We start from the raw sequence: 17,498 nt of genomic DNA on the forward strand, positions 1-17,498 counted from the left end.
CCATCCCTCTTTCCCTTCAGTCCTATACCCTTTTCATACTACAGAGCCTAGCCACATCAACCATCCCTCTTTCCCTTCAGTCCTACACCCTTTTCATACTACAGAGCCTAGCCACATCAACCATCCCTCTTTCCCTTCAGTCCTATACCCTTTTCATACTACAGAGCCTAGCCACATCAACCATCCCTCTTTCCCTTCAGTCCTATACCCTTTTCATACTACAGAGCCTAGCCACATCAACCATCCCTCTTTCCCTTCAGTCCTACACCCTTTTCATACTACAGAGCCTAGCCACATCAACCATCCCTCTTTACCTTCAGTCCTACACCCTTTTCATACTACAGAGCCTAGCCACATCAAGCCATCCCTCTTTCCCTTCAGTCCTATACCCTTTTCATACTACAGAGCCTAGCCACATCAACCATCCCTCTTTCCCTTCAGTCCTACACCCTTTTCATACTACAGAGCCTAGCCACATCAACCATCCCTCTTTCCCTTCAGTCCTATACCCTTTTCATACTACAGAGCCTAGCCACATCAACCATCCCTCTTTCCCTTCAGTCCTATACCCTTTTCATACTACAGAGCCTAGCCACATCAACCATCCCTCTTTCCCTTCAGTCCTATACCCTTTTCATACTACAGAGCCTAGCCACATCAACCATCCCTCTTTCCCTTCAGTCCTACACCCTTTTCATACTACAGAGCCTAGCCACATCAAGCCAAGCTGCACTGTGCTGGTCTGGTTAAGTATCCACCACAGTTGCTGGAACTGTGCTGAAAAGGACAATCTGAAAAGAAAATATCCAAGCCAGCAACTTTATGGTTCGGCTTGGCACAATAGTGTGAAAAGAGTACTATTGTGGTATGCTCATGTCTCACTGGCTTGGATGCCAGACTGTTTCTGCATTCATCAATTCTTTATAGTTGCCTAGCCAAAAATGACTTGTATTCATTACAAAGCATTGCATAAATGCATTTACAATGCATTACACACAGGTGGATAATACAGGTGTTATTCCTGTTAATACAGGTGGTTAATGCATTACACACAGGTGGCTAATATTTTACATATGCTAAAATCGTTATTTTATTCTACTGAGCTATTTACTTTATATTTGTATTCTAATATTGTATTATTTCTTATTGTTGTTGCATTGTCGAGAAGGAACCTGCAAGTAAGCGTTTTGTTGGACGGTGTATACCATGTGTATCCCGTGCGCCTAATAAAACTTGAAACTAATGACAATGTTATACCATGTTGTTGGTAGCCCTCTCTCCTCTAGCCCCCCCTGGGAGGCTGATCAAGGAGGAGTACATTCATGACTGTATCCAGATGGATATGCCACCAGGCATGTCCCCGTCGGACCACCCTCACCCCCACCCAGGGGCGCTCAAGCTACAGCCTCCGGACCACTACGGCCAGCCCCTCCCGCCTCTGCAGCTCCCGCCTGAACCGCAGCGGGCCCCTCCGCCCATCACCCTCTACCCCAACATGCCCCTCTCGCCCACAGGTAAGACCAATAGGTGTTTAATGAATGGAGGGAGTTTTACGCACATCCAACATAATAACGGGAGCTGGACAAAAATAAGTTCCAATAACGTAGAGAAAAATGGAATGTCCGCTCCTGTTTTGCTGCTCCCTAAGGTGATCTTTTAATAAAGCTTAGGTGATTGTTTGACATATAGGTGTTACCAAAGATGTCCACAAGTGTTCTGTCTCTATGGGTGTCACTGCGTCATCCTGTTCTGTGACATTTGTTTATCGATTGCTGCCTACCTATTGATATTGACAACAACCTGGTAGCTCTTCGTGTGTGTGTGTGTGTGTGTGTGTGTGTGTGTGTGTGTGTGTGTGTGTGTGTGTGTGTGTGTGTGTGTGTGTGTGTGTGTGTGTCTCTCTCTCTCCTCTCTAGTGTCCGGCTCTATGCTGCCTCTCCAGGGAGGTCACAGTGAGGGGCTCCTACAGATAGCCTCTCCTCAGGGTCAGGTCATGACACCTATGACCCCCACGCCGCCCCCCTCCACCCCAACACACGGGCTGCCACACGGGCCACCACAGAACCCCCAGCCACCCCAGCCTGGTCAGAATGGATACAACAGCTCCAAACACACACAGTTACAGGCTGCGTTCCACAGTTAGTACTGCCATACGGTTCACACAGCACACACACACACACACACACACACACACACACACACACACACAGAGAGAGAAACATACATACACACACACCACACAAACACTCAGGGAGCCAAACACAATTCATTTCAACGGCATGATAAATCATCATACTGTATTTGAAAACTGTAAAAAGAAATCAAAATATTTGTAAAAATGCAAAATGGTAGTTTGCCAGATTTATGGCTTGAGCTTGTGCCTGTTGTTAATTTGTATTTATTGTTTTGTAATTCAGCAACTTGGACAGGTAGTAGCACAGCCTCCTACACTCCTGTGGGACCCCAACAACAGAATGGGCGTGGCCACCAACAGCCTCCTCTCCACCATCCAACCAGCTTCTGTAAGTTAGGCAGTTACAGTAAGTCACAGTATGCCCAAAGTGTGTCTGTATGTCTTCTGAGGTGCTTTTTTGGGGACATTGCTAGGAATAGTGTATGTTTGGTAACCTGTGTCGTTTCCTTGTTCCCTTCTAGGGTCTCAGCATCATGGCTCAGCCTCATTTCCTCCCCCTGTGTCCAATCATCCAGGTAAGACAACACATATATACAGTATATATAGATGTATAGATGCAAACGCATGCACGCACACTCTGCTAACCACATTATTGTCTGTGTGCAGGGCCAGAGTTCTGGTGCTCCATCTCCTACTTTGAAATGGATGTCCAGGTGGGGGAGATGTTCAAGGTGCCGGCTAGCTGCCCGGTGGTGACGGTGGACGGCTACGTGGACCCCTCAGGGGGTGACCGCTTCTGTTTGGGCCAGCTCAGCAACGTCCACCGCACCGACGCCAGCGAGAGAGCCAGGTCTGTGCTCCTCTAGTGCTATCTCTATATCAATAAGCATGTTAGTTCCTATCTTGCCACAAATGTCTATTTTGTATGCCTTTATATGTGTCTGTTGAAATGTTGATTAGAAAATCTATGCCTTTGTGTAAACTGTGTATATCTCTCAATCATAATCATTCCATGCCTTGTCTCTATCTGTTTGTACCTGTGGCAGAAGACCCATTGTAGCAAAATGCGACTTCTTTTATTAACTGAAATATAACACTTTAATACAACTATATTCACTTGTACTCATCATCTTTATCTCTCCCTCTCCGTCACAGGTTGCACATAGGTAAAGGAGTGCAGCTGGAGTGTCGTGGCGAGGGAGACGTGTGGATGCGCTGTATGAGCGACCACGCCGTGTTCGTGCAGAGCTACTACTTGGATCGAGAGGCAGGCAGAGCGCCAGGCGACGCAGTACACAAGATCTACCCCGGCGCCTACATCAAGGTGAGAAACACAATGACCTCTGTCTGTTCTCTTTGCAGTTGTTTGTCCTCTTGATGACCTTCTCCCAATAGGAGTTTGACTGGACACTGATGTCTCTCTGTAGGTGTTCTGACATCAGACTGTTCTCTCCCCTGTAGGTGTTTGACCTGAGACAGTGTCACAGGCAAATGCAGCAGCAGGCAGCTACAGCGCAGGCAGCGGCAGCAGCTCAGGCTGCCGCCGTGGCAGGCAACATCCCTGGGCCAGGCAGCGTTGGAGGCATAGCCCCTGCAGTCAGTAAGTACAAAATATGAGATATGCACAGCCTTAGTGTGTTTTATTTTCATATTTTTTCAATTAGGCTATTGTGAATTTATAGCCTCTGTTGAAGTGGTATTCTTTTGAATGAGAATGGGTCCAAGTATTGACCCATGTGGGACACCACATTTGTCTTTTAATTTATACCTCATAGAAATGGGCACACTTATCCAAATATTTTAATATCCAAACGGACGTTAGTATTCGATTTCTTGAAGGAGTATTCATTTTGTTTGGGGAAAAAAAATATATAGCCCTATTTTAACAATGAAGGCTTTTTCTCAATTAAATACAATTATCTGTGACAATGCTACACACGAAGATATACCATGACATTTTATATTCTTCATTTAATAAAACAACAAACAAAAGTCGTACCTTATAGCCTATACAGGTTATACACGTGTAGCTTGTTGTTGTTGTCAGTGACTTCATGTGTAGCAAGTGAAGTGGGAGATTTCCAATCACTGCAAAATGGGAATTACAATTACGGAATTAAGGTGGCTAAATGAGAAGTAGAAGGCTACAATGAACAACCAACAGGTAGGCTGTTGTTTAATATGAATGGAGTTGTTGTAGATAAGGACAGGGAGAGCAGCAAAATAGCCTCAATTAGCCTTGCTACTTTATCTAGCTAGCTGGCTAACTTAGCTGGCTACTGTAGCTAGCTAGCATCTTTTCATTGATTTGATGCAGTCAAGACAGGTACTACCAGATGGTATGATAAATCACCTATAAAGAGACAAGTTTGTCTAACTAGCGCGAGTCGGTTTGGCTACTTTTTTCTCTCCATCCATGCCACACACAGACTGTCACACACACAGGCCCCTGCTCCTCTTCTGCCTCTTCCCCAAACACGTAGTGCGCAGCGCCTCTCTCCCGAGTCACACAAGCAATTCCACGTGAAGTTTCCAAATCATTTTTTTTTCTTTAAAAAACCTATATTTTGACTCTCTGGATATCCGAGAGAAAAATCATGATATTTTTTGAATAGTGAAATCATTGAAAATGCCCATCCCTAATACCTTTCTTCCAGGTCTTTCTGCAGCAGCAGGGATAGGTGTGGACGACCTTCGGAGGCTGTGTATCCTGCGGCTGAGCTTTGTGAAGGGCTGGGGGCCCGACTACCCCCCGGCAGAGCATCAAACATACCCCCTGTTGGGTGGAGGTACACCTGCACCGGGCTCTGCAGCTGCTGGACGAGGTACTACACACCATGCCCTTGGCCGACCCAGGACCCGCTAACTGAGTGGAAGGAAAGAGGATCGGTTAAAAATCCATACTGGGTTAAAAACGTACAATCACACACACACACACACACACACACACACACACACTCTGATTCCCCCTCTTGACGATACATATTTAAGCAACAAGGCCCGAGGAGGTGTGGTATATTGCCCATATATCACAAACCCCCGAGGTGCCTTATTGTTATTATAAACTGGTTATCAATGTAATTATAGCAGTAAAAATGTATGTTTTTGTCATACCCGTGGTATGCTGTCAGCCAATCAGCATTCAGTGCTCAAACCACCCAGTTTATAAAGACCGATACAGATTGATACATGCACATACAACCACATACATGTTTCCATTCTTTTTAACGCACACAATGTAGAGCCACTCAAAGCCCCACAAAGGCTAACCTCAATCTCTCCGTCACACACAGACACACACTCAAGCAGCCAACAATCACTGCACTCTCCTTAACCACTTGTACTGTCTCCCACACGCCCATGCAACCACTAACCACACCTGTGGGCATGCAGATATAAAACTACTGATGTCCTGAACGTACTTTCCATGTTTTGTGAACATGAATTATTTTTTCATAGCACAAACACTACAAAGCAGCCTTGACCCCTGAATTACCTTTCATAGAGGTTCTTTATTATAGTATAAACAGGCAACTTTAGTAAATATGTATACTGAGTAATTTATGTTTATTATTCTATTCTCTACAGAAATAGATATGCACTGTAGAAATCTAGGGATGTTTTTCAGAGATCCAGTGTTCTGATATGATACAAGCACTTTGGTACTCCTCAAATGCACACACAATCCACACTTGCTTATTTCCTGCTTACACGCACACACACACACACACACACACACACACACCTGTCAGAAATCCAGAGATGACCCAAACCCAGGAGGACTAAAGATCTTGACCTAAATATCTCATGAACAATATGGCCTGGTCAAACACAAATCTCACACTACAAAATCAGATTTGGATTCCGATGTTAACCTAGAAGATGTACAGAGTTTTTGGTAAATCCAGAACAATAGAACAGATGCTAATCGGTGATTAGAACCTGGGTCACAGAACCAAAATGTCTCGGAACTGTGAAGAACACCAGAGTGATGGAACCAGGGTCCTAATTAATCTAGCCAGCCATCCTTTTGTCATCTCTGTGTGTGTGTTGTGTTCTCCTGTGTGTGGATCTCAACTCAAATAGTTAGTCATTCTTATCTTGTTAGCCCTATAATAACATAGGGCACTTTTCTCAAGCTAATTTATTTTCTTACCAAAAGACGAAAAAAGCCCAAAAAATTTAAGCTTTAAAATAGTGGTGTGGGTATTTGTGATGAAGCAGTACAGTGTATGTAACCAAACAGTTTGCCATACGGCGGAACTCACCAAAGCCAGAATACCTCATGATAACAGTGTAAACCCACAGTTTGTCTTTCAGCCAAAACCTCAGACGCTCAGCATTTTCTCTTGTAAGTTCCACCTTAAGGCGTCCGCATGCTTCCCAGCCGAAACAATTTGGAAGAGTTTGTGCATATATTATGACAACATTTTGTGAGGTTTTTGTTTGTTTTGGACTTCTGTAAAGAGTTCTTTCAGCTGTTCGGGAACACAAATGTTTTTCTCGAGGCCAGCCGACGTTCGGGAGCCGAAGTCTACGCCCCTTCGTCTGTAATTAGTCAACTGTGGGGATTCTTCAATAAAGTCTTTGGGTGTGTTTGTAAATTGCCTTCAGTGTGTCAGAGTGCGCTCTGGGTCGTTCGTAAATGCAGAGCATTGTCAGATTGTCTGTTCTAAATTCAGAGCATTTCGCTCTCGGAGCGTTCAGAGCGCACACTGGATGTTCTGGCTGACGAGTAGAGTTGATCCGAGTGTTATGACCTCAACGGCCGTCAAGCACCCAAGCTAACTGGCTAAAGTTGGTTAGTTTGCTAGCTACTTGCAGACACAAATGAGAGAACAAGTCACTCTGACCATTTTACTCGCCCTAGCAGAGCTGGTTAGGCTGTTTTCATGTTATCTAGAGCATTAGTGACTTTAACTGCTGCTGGCAACAATTAAATTCAGTTTTTTTGCAGATGTTTACTGACACTGGTCATATTCATTGGGTGTTGCACATTTGTAAATTCATCAGTTGTTCTGTCGTCTGGCACACTCAGACAAGAGTGCTCTGAAATCGGAGTAAATAGCCAGAGTAACTCACTGAGTGGTTGTCACTCAGTGAGAGACGACTTGTTTTCATGCAAAATGTTTCATTGAGAAATACTGCACCTTAGTTAGATGTAAAATTACGCGACTAAGATCACCCCTGCAAAAACGTCATGAATGAATGACAGATTTCTTGAGTTATCTTAGATTCATTCTGACTTTTGAGGAAGTGTATACTGGACAAACAGTACTATTGACACTTTTTTCTCGTTTTTCAATGGAGTATGCGAGCACACTCTTTCGGTTCGCCTAGCCGACTTTGGCTAGCCGTCAGCCGAACTGAAGCATGCTGATGCCTTTACAGCCTCATATCACACTATGCCTTTCACCAAATCAATATAAGATGGAATATGGAGTGGACCCACAATGAAGCCTTGGGAAACACCAAGACATGATCCAGGAAGTAATACAGTAGTTATTAGACTTGAAAAGTTGAAATCCAGTGACTCGTGGGAATAATCTTTTGAGAAGAGACCCAACACAACTTGTAAAAATATAATTGTAATAGGATGCCCCAACTTTGGATACAATGATTCATTCTCAGTCCGTTTAAATTAGGTCATAATAATATCACTTATACTGTGACAAAACATTAAGAACACCTTCCTAATATTGAGTTGCACCCCCCTTTTTTTTGCCCTCAGAACAGCCTTAACTCGTACGGACATTAGCTCTACAAGGTGTCAAAAGTGTTCCACAGGGATGCTGGCCCATATTGATTCCAATGCTTCCCTCAGTTGTGTCAAGTTGACTTGATGTCTTTTGGGTGGTGGACCATTATTGATATGCACAGTAAACTGCAGGTGTCCTTAATGTTTTGTACACTCAGTGTAGGTCACTTTGGATAAACATAAAATGTATCTTTGGAATGAAAGATGACTTTCCTTTGCATTCATTTCAATCAGCTACCATAGTTTTGGTAACGATCAACCAAGCCAACTGAAGTGAAGTTATGACCGATGTTCTAACATTGATGCATAATACGACATGCAAGCTAATCATTTAAGACAGCAGCCAGAAGTAGGCTAGGCTTCATGATTTTGCGTTGAAAAACCTGGACTGAATGCAAACCTTCACTCTATCCAGGGGCAGGAACATGAGTGCTTTTATTGGCTCCTTCCTGTGCTCTGGTGCATTTGATACATGTGCCTTTCCGTTCTCCAAGTCAGGCTGTTTAGGGATGTACTTCACAGATGCTAGGGTGTATGTCGTTCATAAGTGGGACATCTCCAAAGCATGACCATTTCCTCCAGTTGGAGTGTGATTTCTACTAAGCCTACATGTTGGCAACATACCCTATGCTCAAGGTCAAAAAGGTCAATTCTTTCCCCCATAGTTATCAAATCAGAGGTGTCCATTTATAATCACTGTTTATGATTTGTGCTTTTAGTTTTAGTCAAAGTAGATGACACCCCTCACAGTGGATTGTAACACAGACAATACTTTGTCTTCCTTTGTCTGTAGATATACAGTACCATGATATATGGGTTGTCATCGCGATAGGTTTATCCCTTCTGTTGAGTGTGTTGGTTGGGTGGGAAATGGAAAATAACACAGCTCAAGTGCTTTGTACACGTCCCTGAGTTGCTGATCAATTTGGGCAATGCAGCAATAGGAAGTGAAACGTGTTGAGCTCAACAGCCTTTGAGTTAGATTGAGCACAACATATAGTGGTTCCCTCAGGTACTGTGTTACAGCCCCATTGTAGGTGTTATTACATAACACTTTATTATTGCATCAGGCTGGTATTGGATTAATGCCGTTTGACAGTTATAACACAACTATCCATATAGCCCTTCTGGTGTTATTTAGCCTTACTGAAATATTATGTTACTAAGGTGTCTAATGGAATTGGAAAACTTGCTGCCCTTTGAAACTGTGCATGCACTCCACACACCTATGTCACAATTTATTTCATTATTTGTCACTTAGGCTCCACGTGTCTGGGAGTGTTACGTATTCAGGGATGAAGAGAGGTTTAAAACTATTGTTGCTCCATCTATGGCTCTGCTTATCATAGTGCTATATCTACCCAACTACATCTCCGCTCAACCAATGCTTTAACCATTGAGAATAGGGTTGCAATGCTACCAGTAGCTTACCAAAGTTACCAGAATCCTTAGTAATTTTGGTAATTAAACTTCGGTCATTTATACTTGAATAACTTAAAAAAAATGTATTCATATATAGTATTCCTGTTTTTTTTTTTTATATATCTGTGTCCATATTGTCCTTGAGTTTCTAGTATATAGACCATACGGTTCAAGAGAAAATAGTCTTATTAATGAAAAAATCATGTAATCAACAATGGCATTATTTAGATTTAACTCTGCAACTCCTCCAACTATTGACTTTATTTTTTACAACTGCCACCAGTTTGATGCCAAAACATTGACAACAAATACATATTAACATTGTAAAATATATATATATATATATATATATATATATATATATATATATATATATATATATATATATATATATATATATATATATATATATATATATACATATAAATATATATACATATAAATATATATATATATATATATATATATATATATAATATATATATACATATAAATATATATACATATATATATATATATATATATATATATATATATATATATATATATATACATACATATATATACATACATCATATATATACATACACTATATATACATACACATATATATACATACACATATATATATATATATATATATATATATATATATATATATATATATATATATATATATACATACATACATATATATATATATACATACATACATACATACATACATACATACATACACACTACCAGTAAAAAGTTTTAGAACACCTACTCATTCAAGGCTTTTTCTTTATTTTTTACTATTTTCTACATTGTAGAATAATTGTGAAGACATCAAAACTATTAAATAACAAATATGGAATCATGTAGTAACCAAAAAAGTGTTAAATGCATGAAAATATATTTTATATTGTAACGGCTGTCTTCGTGTATGGATGACCAAAACGCAGATGGGATATGAATGCTCATCTTTGTATTTAATTAGAATAAAGTGACCACAGAAAACAAGAAAACGAAGAACGCCAGGTGACAGTTTCACAGGCTATAACGAATACTAGCAGTGCAAAATCAACAACCCACAAACCCCAGGTGAAAAACACACTCCTAATATATGACTCCCAATCAGGAACAACGATAACCAGCTGTTCCTGATCGGGAGCCACACAGACTTACAAAGAAACAGACATACTAGAAAAACCATACAACACAACCCTACTGCCACGTCCTGACCAAAATCTAATACAATTACTCCCTCTGCTGGTCAGGACGTGACATATATTTGAGATACTCAAATAGCCACCCTTTGCCTTGATGATAGCTTTGCACACTCTTGGCATTCTCTCAAACAGCTTCACATGGAATGCCTTTCCAAAGGTCTTCAAGGAGTTCCCACATATGCTGAGCACTTGTTGGCTGCTTTTCCTTCACTCTGCGGTCCAACTCATCCCAAACCATCTCAATTGGTTGAGGTCGGGGGATTGTAGAGGCCAGGTCATCTGATGCAGCTCTCCATCACTCTCCTTCTTGGTAAAATAGCTCTTACACAGCCTGGAGGTGTGTTGGGTCATTGTCCTGTTGAAAAACAAATGATAGTCCCACTAAGCCCAAAGCAGATGGGATGGCGTATCACTGCAGAATGCTGTGGTAGCCATGCTGGTTAAGTGTGACTTGAATTCTAAATAAATCGCCGACAGTGTCACCAGCAAAGCACCCCCCCACCATAACACGTCCTCCTCCATGCTTTACAGTGGGAAATACACATGCGGAGATCATCCGTTCACCCACACCGCGTCTCAAAGACATGGCGGTTGGAACCAAAAATCTCCAATTTGGACTCCAGACCAAAGAACACATTTCCACCGGTCTAATGTCCATTGATCGTGTTTCTTGGCCTAAGCAAGTCTCTTCTTCTTATTGGTGTCCTTTAGTAGTGGTTTCTTTGCAGCAATTCTATCATGAAAGCCTGATTCACACAGTCTCCTCTGAGCAGTTGATGTTGAGATGTCTCTGTTACTTGAACTCTGTGAAGCATTTATTTGGGCTGCAATTTCTGAGGCTGGTAAACTCTAATGAACTTATCATATGCAGCAGAGGTAACTCTGGGTCTTCCATTCCTATGGCGGTCCTCATGAGAGCCAGTTTCATCATAGCGCTTGATGGTTTTTGTGACTGCACTTGGAAGAAACATTCAAAGTTATTGACATTTTCTGTATTGACTGACCTTCCCAGAGTCGCCTCTTCACTTTTGACATTGAGACTGGGGTTTTGCGGGTACTATTTAATGAAGCTGCCAGTTGATGACTTGTGAGGCGTCTGTTTCTCAAACTAGACACTAATGTACTTGTCCTCTTGCTCAGTTGTGCACCGGGGCCTCCCACTCCTCTTTCTATTCTCGTTAGAGCCAGTTTACGCTGTTCTGTGAAGGGATTAGTACACAGCGTTGTACGAGATATTCAGTTTCTTGGCAATTTCTCGCATGGAATAGCCATCATTTCTCAGAACAAGAATAGACTGACGAGTTTCAGAAGAAAGGTCTTTGTTTCTGGACGTTTTGAGCCTGTAATCGAACCCACAAATGCTGATGCTCCAGATACTCAACTAGTCTAAAGAAGGACCGTTTTATTGCAAAAGGGTTTTCTAATGATCAATTAGCCTTTTAAAATTATAAACTTGGATTAGCTAACACAACATGCCATTGGAACACAGGAGCGATGGTTGCTGATTATGGGCCTCTGTACGCCTATGTAGATATTCCATTAAAAATCAGCCATTTCCAGCTGCAATAGTCATTTTACAACATTAACAATGTCTACACTGTATTTCTGACCAATTTGATGTTATTTTAATGGACAAAAAAAGTTGCTTTCCTTTCAAAATCAAGGACATTTCTAAGTGACCTCAAACTTTTGAACGGTAGTGTATATTTATACATGTAAATATATTTCATGCTGAAACCCTCATTATAGTTAGGATAATGTTTTACAGATTATATTTTACATGTGATAAGGCTGCACAGAGGGCCAGAGATAAATACAGACACCTGTGATAATCTGAGTGACTCAAAAGGGCCACCTGATATCTTGTGATAGATTACATACAATCATTAAAAGATACCAAAATGTGGGTAGTTTACTAGTAAACTGAAGGTCCCCAGTAATATACCCACCCTTTGCAACCCTAATTGAGACCCATGCCATGTTCCTCTGCATTTCACCACATTCAAACTGATACCTGTCACAAAAGAGACCGCGAGTGAGTTGACGGTCACTCAACAGGAATCATACATCATTCCATAAATAAATGAACTATTTAGTTTTAAAACAGAAAATATATAGAGAATATGTTGTCAAGTGTGAAATGACTCAATTTGGCTATTTTATGGATATTGTTATTTCTATTATTGTAGCAATTGTAATTATTTTATTGTAAAAAACGTGCTGCTCTTGTAATGTTGACTGTACACCCAAGTGAAATAAAAATACAGCATTGTAATTTTAATACAAACTTTGTTTTGTCATGTATTGACACTGTTTAAATGACTTTTCATGTTAATTTAGTTACAATATTCAGGTTCTTCATGTCCTGTGGAATGGAATTAGTAGTTTCTTCTCACAGCCACTTTGTCTCCGGCTTTGAGGAGAGACTATTATTCTAGTGGCCATAGGCTTGCTACTGTTCAGGTTGAACACTGGAGGGCATTCTTTCTCTATCCAGCCATACCCATTCCCCTTTCCCTTTTAGTAGTAGCAGGAACTGTTGACAGACTGGGAAAAACACACCATATGTATCCTTCAGTTACTTAGGGTATCCATCATTAACTGAGTTTATGCATTGGGAATAGATTTTACATTCTATTCATCCTATTGACTTTTTAGTATAACCTTTTCTATATTCTGTTCCAAACAACTATACATAACCTAGGCACTTCATATCCACATTATCTTAGAGTAGAATGTTTTATATTGTGTAACTAAATTTTGATACTGTTATGGCATACAATTCAAAGTAATGTCCAACATAAGGACTTCATAACTATTGGGTTCTAACTTGAAATATACTTATTCCTATCACGATATAAGAACGTACTGATTACGTTACGTTTGATAACTATGTTCTGTGTCAATGAAGGGTGAATAAGGAATGTGTATGGAAAGTTACTGAGGGAGGCAAAGGGCAACAGTCTCTGATAAGGCAGGCCTGCTGCGGAATTAGGGGGGAGCGAGGAATTTGGCCCGAGGTCAAGTCAACAGATGAAGTGAGAAGAAACCTCTGGGAGGGGGGCCAGAGGGGCCCACACCAACGACCCTCCTACTACAGTCCTATCTCACACACATACACTTCCACTCCCACGAAGGTTCTAGCATCAGGCAGGGCCATGACTACACTAGTGAGAGGAACCAATTAAGTTCCTGCATAGCAACAGAGATGTATTGGCTGTCTAGATGTGTAAAGAGTTGTAGGAGGTTATAAATATATGTGCTTGTATAATCATACCTTGTCTTAGCAGCTGTATGACCCAATGGGATGAATAAACTTGGCTTGAACTTTTGCAAGTCGCCCATTTTAGGTATTACTATTTGTTCTGAACCTAACATAACCCATACATACTGCATTCATGAGCACAGACATGAATGCACACCATTGGCGCGTACAGACACACACAAAAGGGAGGGAAGTTGTGTATCAAGACTTGTGATTTTAGTTGTTATGACTTGCTTGTGTGTGTTTGTGCATGTTCATACTCTTCCTCATTGTTGACTGTTGTTCACATTGAAGAGAACCTGCACACCGGGGGTGTTTCTCAAAATGCATACTACCGCGCTCTGAGCACGCAAATTGGAGCACGGGAGGGTCGGAGTATGAGACCAAATCTAAGTATGCCAAACGGAGGGCACTTCTTGAATGCGTACTCCATTTGTAAAATTTAAAAGCATGCATCGATGCAGGCTTCAATAGAAAGTACGCAAAGAAATATGCCGCAACCGCGTAAAAATACGATGCAGAATGTATTGAAATTAATGGTGGCCATTATTTGAGCTGAAGCGAGAGAAAATACACTCCGACTTCGGAATGAAATGTTGCCTATTCACATCGCATATGTTGTCTGACGACAATATTTTATCTTGATACGTTAATAAATACATGCTGTGTTAATTTTTGCATGTTTACCTGCCTACGTACCGTAGATCGCAAGCCCATAATTAGTAAATTGGGCTAACTCGCTAGCTACTACTGTTAGCTAGCCACGAAGAATTGACATCTATCTTGCATACTATTAGTTTTAGGTCATTTTGCCTGTTATTAACCTATTTGGTTAGCGTCATTATTACGATTCACATATAGCTAGCTGATAGTAATGAAGTAAAACGGTTGCTTTGTGTATATCTTCTTTTGTCTTTATTGCCATTGTCCTGGCTGGAAGACGGTTCAGTGAATTGGGAAGTCCGTAGGTCAATAGAGCTAACTGGCTAGCTAGCTAGCCACGGAAAATGTACATCTACCTGGCATAACATTAGTTTTAGGTAATTGTTGCCTGTTTAACTAGCTGGCTAGCTAGATTATTGCGATTCACATATCTAGCTGATAATCATGAAGTAAAATGTTTGCTTTGTGTATATCTTGTTTGTCTATTGTTGCCATTGTCCTGGCTGGAAGAAGGTTCAGTGAGTTTATACAACGGGTGGGTCTAACCCTGAATGCTGATTGGTTAAACCACATTCCAGCCAATGTCTATTTCACAAATCCTAAATCCTGCTGTCCCATAGTAATGAACGTGTCGGGGTTTGGGACGAGACAGACAGTCAGGCAGCGTTTCCCAGCCAGTCGAAATCATGAATCGGCTGGCATAATTTGTATGGAAATATACAAAGAAATGTCAATTGAAAGAAGGTTAAACAAAACAAAGTGCAGCTAGTTTGCAGTCTTTCCAGCTTCAGTTTGAAGTGATTGTGTTAACTGTGTTGTTGGCTTGCTCCTCTGAACAACAGTGTCCTGACGAGAGGACATTTCTATGCCAAGGGTAATCGCGCCTCATTAGCTCATTGCTATGGATGTGTCCAAATAAATGTCACTAGAAAACAGCTTAAACAAATGGAGCTACTGTTGTTATTCTGTCTGCACTGTTTGACGTGACTGTAAGTTAGCCGTTGGCTAGCTAACAAGCAAGGGATAAGAACGTTGCTAGCCAGAATGGCAATGCAACATTTAGAATGAACGACTGGGTCGCGTCCATAGATACAGAACAAAAAGACTGAATGACTGGGTCACGTCTCTGGCAACCGAAACGATAGAACGAAATACCAGCCAGCTTAGGTAGCAACACTAGATTTGTGTTGGGACTATATCTTGTGGAAGGATGAGATAGTATGAATATATTCAGCAAAATAACATGTTTAATGAAATTATATCAATCATTATTTGAATATGTTGGTAACCTGTTGTATAAAAGTGATAATGCCATCGAAGCCAGTGTTTGGAGGATATTTTGGCACGACTTCATCTCAGGCCTAACAACACCCATGCCAATATATCCTCCAAACACTGGCTTCTCGGGCATTATCACTTAAGGGGAGATTAAGTGTGAGGTAATAGAGTAGGGGAAGTGCTTCTCAAATGTAATGTTTTATGCATTCTCCATACTCTCGTCCTCACAAGAACGTACTCAAGAGAACATCCTCGGAGAATGCACTCGGAGCATGAGAGTGTGGTGATGTTAATTTAAATGGATTATTCAAGAGGTGGGCTTATTTGGGACACCCATGGGCTTAAAGGGTACATTCAGTACCCATTAAGCCCAGTCTGGACTTTTCACATATTTTATGAAATATTTGTCTTAATATTTGTTCTTGTCATTCTGATTGTCTCCACCCCTTTCCAGGTGTCGCCCATCTTCTCCATTATCCCCTTTGTATTTATACCTGTGTTCTCTGTTTGTCTGTTGCCAGTTCATCTTGTCTGTCAAGTCAACCAGCGGTTTTGTGTCTCAGCTCCTGCTTTTCCGAGTCTCTCTTTTTCTTGCCCTTCTGGTTTTGACCCTTGCCTGTCCTGACTCTGAGCCCGCCTGCCTGACCAGTCTGCCTGTCCCTGAGCCTGCCTGCCGACCTGTACCTTTACCCCACCTCTGGGTTATTGACCTCTGCCTACCCTGACCCTGCCTGCCGTCCAGTACCGTTGCCCCACCTCTGGTTTTCTGACCCCTGCCTGCCTTGACCTGTCTATTGCCTGCCCCTGTTGGATTATTAAACAATTGTTAATTCGACGTTGTCTCCTTCTGGGTCTCACCTTCATACCTGATAGTTAGAAATGTCAACTTAGATTTTGTTGGGCTTAATAGGTACAATTACCCTAGCCTGTCAATTATGATGATTTAGTAGCATGTTTATTTGCAGACAATTACTTTGCCAAATTATGCCTATATCGAGGCTACTCTTCTGCTAAAATAAAGTTATTGAAGACCAACTGTTTATTACCACATTGTAAATGAAAGTGATATGGAATGCAGCAACATGTGGTAGACCATTTTTTTTATATCATTATAAAACAAAGCACTTTGCATACGTTTCTTTGGTTAAGATAACGACTTCCAAATAATAAGAAATTACTCTCCCTACCACATCAGACATTGTTTCTACAATTAAGTACAATATGCCACAGTAGACATACTGGCCTTGTAGTCCTGTAAGGAAATATGAAGGTTCACTATTGAGTGTTATCGCGTTGTTCTACAAATAAATAGATAATCTCCGCTCTCAACACAACATAGGAAATGTTACTTTTCAATACCGGCCTAACCACGAACACCATTTAAAAAAAAACGATAATTTGTGCAACTTTAAATAACTTTATTAGAATAAATTATAATTTGATTCAAAATTCAACACAATCGCAATTGAATGTCAAATGTGTTGATTACAGTTCAAGAATGTTTACTTTTCCCCTCTTGATAAGAAATGACCATGTTTTATTAGTACAAGTAAAATTATAGGCCCTTCACTCAAATGTGCTCTTTGTCACCTTGGGCCAAATGGCCCAAAACACAAGTCTATTTTAAGGGCTAGTCAGCCCTCCCCTTGTTTAGGACAAAATCTATGTTTTTGCAGACATGACTAATATACTATAGTATTCACTGTAGTGTTTTTGTTGACTTTACTGTAGTGTTTTTGCATACACGACTAATTACTATAGTTT

The 17,498-nt window shown here is 41.0% G+C and overlaps 1 protein-coding gene and 1 long non-coding RNA gene across 2 annotated transcripts in view; one reads left to right on the forward strand and one right to left on the reverse strand.

Annotated features, from left to right (window-relative positions):
• LOC106588319 (mothers against decapentaplegic homolog 4) overlaps positions 1-6,738 on the forward strand; it is a 39,759-nt gene extending 33,021 nt beyond the window's left edge. The window contains exons 5-12 of the mRNA XM_014177171.2: positions 1,272-1,514; positions 1,917-2,138; positions 2,418-2,522; positions 2,656-2,709; positions 2,801-2,984; positions 3,290-3,458; positions 3,596-3,734; positions 4,792-6,738. Of these exons, the coding sequence (XP_014032646.2) occupies positions 1,272-1,514; positions 1,917-2,138; positions 2,418-2,522; positions 2,656-2,709; positions 2,801-2,984; positions 3,290-3,458; positions 3,596-3,734; positions 4,792-5,000 (1,325 nt within the window). The 3' untranslated portion in view covers positions 5,001-6,738. The remainder of the gene's footprint in view (positions 1-1,271; positions 1,515-1,916; positions 2,139-2,417; positions 2,523-2,655; positions 2,710-2,800; positions 2,985-3,289; positions 3,459-3,595; positions 3,735-4,791) is intronic.
• The window catches only part of LOC123730902 (uncharacterized), a 48,897-nt gene continuing 36,145 nt past the window's right edge, over positions 4,747-17,498 (reverse strand). The window contains exon 3 of the long non-coding RNA XR_006762333.1: positions 4,747-5,000. This is a non-coding gene — a long non-coding RNA (uncharacterized lncRNA). The remainder of the gene's footprint in view (positions 5,001-17,498) is intronic.

The sequence above is a fragment of the Salmo salar genome, chromosome ssa27, assembly GCF_905237065.1.
Source record: "Salmo salar chromosome ssa27, Ssal_v3.1, whole genome shotgun sequence".
In the NCBI taxonomy this organism is placed as follows: Eukaryota; Metazoa; Chordata; class Actinopteri; order Salmoniformes; family Salmonidae; genus Salmo; species Salmo salar.